The sequence below is a fragment of the Tiliqua scincoides genome, chromosome 4, assembly GCF_035046505.1.
Source record: "Tiliqua scincoides isolate rTilSci1 chromosome 4, rTilSci1.hap2, whole genome shotgun sequence".
NCBI classification, from domain to species: domain Eukaryota; kingdom Metazoa; phylum Chordata; class Lepidosauria; order Squamata; family Scincidae; genus Tiliqua; species Tiliqua scincoides.
Genome location: NC_089824.1, coordinates 205458626 through 205465337, shown reverse-complemented (window position 1 = coordinate 205465337; position 6712 = coordinate 205458626). Strand labels below are relative to the sequence as shown.

The 6712-nt window shown below is 48.9% G+C and overlaps 1 protein-coding gene across 1 annotated transcript; it reads right to left on the bottom strand.

Moving 5' to 3' along the window:
• Positions 1-700: 700 nt before the first annotated feature.
• On the bottom strand, positions 701-3109 carry CEBPB (CCAAT enhancer binding protein beta). The gene has a single exon (XM_066624789.1). It carries the CDS (start codon positions 2706-2708, stop codon positions 1686-1688), a length of 1023 nt encoding a protein of 340 aa, XP_066480886.1. The 5' UTR covers positions 2709-3109; the 3' UTR covers positions 701-1685.
• Between the last annotated feature and the right edge of the window lie 3603 nt (positions 3110-6712).

The window sequence follows — 6712 nt, the reverse complement described above, 5'->3', positions numbered from 1 at the left end:
TGGGAGCAAGCCCTACTAAACACAGTAAGTGTGTGTAAGTTTGTGCTGTAAGATACTTGCTTATCTTCTGCTTTAAAAAACCAGCAGGGCAACCCTAAGTGCAGTTACAAGGGAGTAAACCAAACGGAACTCCATGAGATACCCTTCTGAATAAACATGTTTAAGATTGAAACTGTAAGATTCTTGGGATTCTAAGAAAGTTGTGGACACTATAAAAACTGTTGAGGGAAGGTACACTGCGTACTCATCCTGTAGAAAAGTTTACCAGACAGATCCTCAGAAAGACTTGTTCCAACCTAAGCTTAACTGTTCCATGTCAAATAAAACTAATGGAATCATGCTAGTTCCATGGCAGATAAAACTATAGTTTTTAGTCTCCCCCCAAGTGATAAGGTAAAAGGATCAGAAATACTAGCTCATCAGACCAAGCAGATAAGTGTTTAAATCAACAGTCCCATCAAGATACTTTCTTTAACCCTCTCAGACTTTGCCTCTCTCATTCCTAATATCTCCACCAACTTGGCAATAATCCACATAAATCAAGAGTCTCTTCATGAGCGAACACAGAGAAATCAGAGAAGTTACTGTTCATTTAACTGGTACTTGTCTCTTGGATTTTTCCCCACAGATTAAGAAAACCTAAATGACAAATCCCTTGATTTGTCAGCCTGAGACCCATGGGACAAATTAGACCCCTGGCAGCCTTAGACCCCATGAGAGTAATCTATACCCTGTTAAAGTTTATGGCAAAACTCCTACTGATTTTAATAGTTCAGAATCAGAACCATCAGCACCCCCAAAGCAAAACATCAGTTTGACAAGCCCCTTAAAGAAACAAGCTCTCATTTTCCCTCCTAGCAATAAAGTTTTATTAAAATTGTTCATTAATGCTTTATATGTAGCAAGAATGCATAGATCCCAAAATATACATATGTCTTTTTTTCCTTATAGAAATAGATCATTCTTTATAATTAAAAAAAAAAACTGTAGGAAAATCTTTAACAGATTACTCAATCCATGACTGACAGTTACACGAGGTTGCATCATGTGTAGCCAGCTTTCCCAGCCATGTTTAAAAAGATTGCATCACTCCGGACTCTTTCTCTCCCTTTCGCTCTACTTTTTAATCTCTTTTCTTTGTCTTCTTAAATAACACTAGCATTCAACCCGCAAAAAAAAGGGGGGAAGGGGGGAGTAACCCTGCAGGGATACCAGATCGGAGATTCTTAAGTGGTTTGTTGGGTTTGGTGTCACATTTTCTTAGAAAAAATAATAATAATAATACAGTTTGAAAAAAAAAATATATATATATATCTATATATAACGATTCCTCCATGAGAGTTGCAGAGGTCAGTGGAGACTCCCCCCCCATTCCTCCATGAGAACTGCAGAGATCAATGGAGACTACTCCCCCCGCCAGCCGAAGGAGTTGTACACAGCACAGAGAGCTGGATAGGGAACAGGCTACGCCCCCATCTTCATCACCATCAGAAAGGCAAATAGAATATGGCAAATGGAACACGGGGCAACCCGTGGCCTCTCCCCCGATCTGGACGGACGGGGAGCAGCAGCACCCCCAGATCTCCCCTCCCCTCTCCATCTGTCCTCCCACGTTCCGCCCTTCCCCTCACGCGCCCCCCGCCCAAACCACAGAGCGCGGCTCCAGCGGCCGCGCGCAGCGGGGGCTAGCAGTGTCCGGACGAGGCGAGGAGCGGCTCGGGCAGCTGTTTGAACAAGTTCCGGAGGGTGCTGAGCTCCCGGGAGAGCTGCTCCACCTTCTTCTGCAGCCGCTCGTTCTCGGCCGTCAGTTCCAAGACCTTGTGCTGCGTCTCCAGGTTGCGCATCTTGGCTTTGTCGCGGCTCTTGCGCACGGCGATGTTGTTCCTCTCGCGCCGGATCTTGTACTCGTCGCTGTGCTTGTCCACGCACTTCTTGGACTTGTTCTTGCCTCCGCCGCCGGGGCCTGCCGGGTAGGCGCCGCCGCTGCCTCCTCCTCCTCCCCCGGCCGAGGCCGACTTCGAGGAATCGGACGGGTTGGGGGTCCCCGGCGGGCTAGAGGAGGACGCCGTGGAGAGGTTGCCGCTGCTGCCGCTGGGCACGGACTGGTAGCCCAGGTAGGAGCGCGCCGTGCTGCCGTAGGGCGAGCTCATGCCCCCCAGGCCCGGCCCGGCCCCCCCGCCGCCGTCCTCCTTGCGGGGCCCCTTGCACGAGTCCAGGTGCTCAAAGACCGGCTCCACCTTGGTCTCCACCATCTGCGGCGGGAAGCAGCCCAGCAGCGGCGCGGCCTTGTGGCTGTGCCTGCCGCCCAGGCTAATGTACGCGTAGTCGGGCTGCGGCGGCTGCTTCTTGCTGCCGCCTTTATAGTCCTGCTCGGAGAAGAGGTCGGAGAGGAAATCTTGGCCGCCGCCGCCGCACGCAGGCTCAAAGTTGCCCCCTGCTGCCGCGGAAGGAGGCGGCGGCTGCTGCTGCTGGTGCTGCTGCTGCGGCGCCTGCTGGTGCTGCTCCAGGTAAGGGCTGAAGTCGATGGCGCGCTCGTGGTCCCCCACGCTGAGCTCGGTCAGGGCGCGGCCCCCCGCCACCCGCGGGTGCAGCTTGCTCAGCGCAGCCAGACAGTCCGCCTCGTAGTAGAAGTTGGCCACTTCCATGGATTTAAAGGCCGGCGGCTGGATGGGGAGGCATGCCTGGTCCCAGGTCACCAGGCGTTGCATGAACGCGGGAGGGAGGGCGGCGGCGGCAGGGGGGTCTCGGCGCCGGGCTCCCCCCGAAGCCTCCGGACTCGCGCGCGCACCGGCTCCTTCTGGCCGCTCAGTCGAGGCGAGCCTCCTTGCTGCCTTCCCGGCCCTGCGCGGCTGCCCTCCCCGCGGCGTCAGGGCGAGCACGGCTGGACCTCACTGCTGCTGCGGGCTGGCTGCGGGCGGCTCGTCCTGCGGACCATCTGGCTCCCGCTCCCAAAGTCAAGTCTCTGACTTGGGAAAGTTCCTCCGCTCGCTAATTTATAGGGGCGGCGCGCGTCCCATGGCAACAGGCGCGTCACTGGCTGGCGGGCGGCCACACGCTGCACACTCGGGACAGCCTGCTGCTCGCTGGCTGGCTGCAGCCCGAGCTGAGCGCGCCCGGAGCGCGTGTGCCTCCTGCAGCCCGGACAGGGTCGGGGCCAGGAGCTGGGCGCTTGGCCTGGAACAAGGGGATGGGCTTGAGGTCTAGCCCCATCACAACACTGCCTGCCTCGAATTTACAGTGGGTGTGGAGGCAAAAGAGGCAGAGCCTCCCCACCAGAGTCCTTTGAAAAGCACTGTCGCTGTGCAAGGCGCACAAGCACTCACAACCCACATGCTCTTGCGAATGGGTTGTGTGTGCTTGTGCGCCTCACATGGCGGCAGTGCTTTTCGAAGGACTCGCAACCTATGTGCTTTTGCACATAGGTTGTGAATGCTTGTGCGTCTCACACAGCAGCAGTGCTTTTCAAAGACACCACACATCTTAAGAACATAAGAACAGCTCCTCTTGATCAGGCCATAGGCCCAGCTAGTCCAGTTTCCTGTATCTCACAGTGGCCCACCAAATGCCTCAGGCAGTACACAGGACAACAGGAGACCTGCATCTTGGTGCCCTCCCTTTCATCTGGCATTCTGAGGTAGCCCACTTCTGAAATCAGGAGGTTGCACTTACCCACCACGGCTTGTAACCTGTGGTGGACTTTTCCTCCAGAAATTTGTCCAATCCCCTTTTAAAGGCATCCAGGCCAGATGCCATCACCACATCCTGTGGCAAGGAGTTCCACAGACCACCTACACACCGAGTAAAGAAATATTTTCTTTTGTCTGTCCTCCAACTCTCCCAACACTCAATTTTAGTGGATGTCCCCTAAATCCATCCATCCATCTCTTTGATTTTCCCTAGGCAAGATCATGAGACACCAACCTATTGGACAGGTTTCCTCAGAATTCCAGATGCAAGGAAGGGCACCAGGATGCAGGTCTCTTTATGGTCTTATGTGCTCCCTGAAGCTTCTGCTGGGCCACTGTGAGATTCAGGAAGGTGGACTAGATCCAGCGGGCCTCTTCTTATGTTCTTAGGTTGCATTCCTTTGCACCCTGATACTGGAAGATACATTAAAAAGAGAGCGAGAGAGAAAGAGGAACTATTTATTCAGCAGTTTTTTGTTGTAAGGATGCATACTTGAGATTATTTCATTTGGCTGTGCTGCAGTTGCACTCAATGGAATTTCTTTCCAAGTACAAATGTATAAGATTTCGTTGCCCAGCTGCAGTCCTAAGAAATCCCACAGAACAGTGGAACTGGTGAACACACCGCAGGCTGTTAAGTTGGACTGCAATCCTGTGTATACTTTCTAAGGAGTAAACTCAATTGAACCCAAGGAGATTTACATCTGAGTAAGCATGCATAAGGTATGCTAGGGATTAATTTATGTACATGATACACATTCTCTCTTTCTCCCCCCCCCCATCCATGTAAGAGTTGTAGTGAAGGAGGAATACTATTGCCATTTTTCAAAATAGAGGCCAAAGAAGTAAAGTGACCTGCTCAAGTTTGCAATTTGATGGGGGAGGTCTCAGAATGACTACCAAGTTTTCTCAGCTTTCCACATCAGAACCTTAACCCCCTTTTTCATAGGCTCAGGAGTGCTACACAAGAGTGCTGGACTCAGAGTCCAAAGATAATTCAAATGAGCCTTTGGAAGTGATTAGAAATGGTCAGGGCTTAATTTTATAAAGTAAGAGCCATTTAAAATAAGAGCCATTAGCAGGACTGGACATCACACCCTCAAGGTAGGAAGTTCTTCTCCCCAATCCCAGATCTGTGTGTAGGTTGATTGGAGGTGAAAAGGCACTCCATGAACATTCAAAAGAACCTCCTTTTTTTGCTCTTGCTTCACACATTCCTAGGCCAAGTATTAACAATGAGGATAGGATCAATTCCTACTGCTGAGCCCCAAAGAGTATCAAACTCAAAGAGGTATAGCATTAGAGATGCATCTGGCCCAGCAGTTTGGTATATCCTATTTTCCTTACTGGACCAGATATTAAACCTTCGTTTTTGGATGCAGCAAAATCAGCTGTGTCCCAAACCCAAAGATTTCTCCTCTCCAACCTGTTGTTCTACACTGTGTGCTTCTCTCTTAAAGTTGTGGGAGTTTGCACTTTGCCTAGCGTCAAAAGGCAGCATGTTTTAAAATGTCTTCTTAGTAGAGCGGTGACACATATGGAGATACAGCCCTGATGGACATCTGACTTCTCAGCCATTTACATTGTTGAAGTGGAACCAATCTGGGAGGGCCACAGTGAGTTTGGAACTAATGAACCCTGATACCCTGTTTAATTAAAGACACCCACCTTGAAGAGTCAAACATATATTTTTCCTCTCTTTTACTCCCACATTTACCTGTTTACAAGGCGGTGACTCATTCCCAGAATAAATGGCCCCAATTTAAAACAAAACGTATAATTAAAGGCAGTAGGAGTGTCTTCTGCCTTAGCAAAGACAACCAAGCACTGTGGAGAACGTGGCCCTGCATCTTAGAATATGTGAAGCAATCCTGTGGTGTGAGAAGCATTGTAACGTTAAGCCAGAGGAACAGGTATTGCATTATGTGCTTCAAACAGTCAAACAGTTCATGAAGACTCAAACCTCAGAGATTTAAAAAGCGGAAGAATTCAATAATCGAGCTGTACATCGAGCTGCATACCCTTCTCTTTTCTGAAACCGACTTTTGTCATTCGATGTAACATTTCTCAAATTTTGGGTTGGGACCCATTTGGTGGGTCGTGGCCCAATTTCTGGTGGGTCCTGCAGAGTCTCCAATGAAAGCACATGACGGAAAGATCAGATAACTAATGGCCTCAAGCCTGGAGGCTCCTACAGTTTGCAAGATAGCTGTTAATTGCTCTGCAAACAGCTGAGCTCCTGCAGTTTGCAAGCTTGTGTAAATATAGGGAGATAAATGTTTGAGCATCTTTTTTTCTGTTTGTTTTTCCAAGTCCATCAATGATAGGTAGTGGAGACAGGTGATGGCTAGGTCACATAACTAAGCCCCTCAAGCATTGAGGCTATTCATTAGGGCTGCCTCATTATAAGTAATGGATCTAATTTTTTGAAAAATAAATACTTGTAAATAAATAAAAATATTATTTCTTTCTAATCATCTTTTTTTTTTTTTTTAATCTTGTAAAGCTAGGTAGGTCCTGACAGAGCGTCATTTCAAAAAGTGTGTCCCATTGTCTTCTGTGGAGAAGGGATTTCATTCATGGCTTTAGTCTAGCAATCAAGTGGACCTCTGCAAAGCAGCCTTCTAGATCCAAACCTAACTGCATAATAATGTGTCCACAACCCTGCAGGCAGCACCATAGATCCCTTATGATGCACAGATGATTGGTCAGTTGCTTGTATTCAGAATGAGCTAACTCTGTACTCTGTGCCCAACTTCTATGCCATTATCCTCTCTAAGAGAGTTCATTTTCCACTTTGGCTTCAAGATATTGGCACTCCTCTCATCAAAGACTAAGAAGCCTTTTCCATTGAGGTATGAACAGATGCATTTTTCTTTCAATGAAATCTTCACTCCACACTGAAAGTTTTTTTGGGGGGGTGGGTTGTCTGTGTTTTGAAGGAAGGAGAGGAGTTGCCATTAGAAGAATGCAACAAAAGATTAATCTTTTGGAAGAAAAAAAAAGCTGGTGTTCATTACATTTAT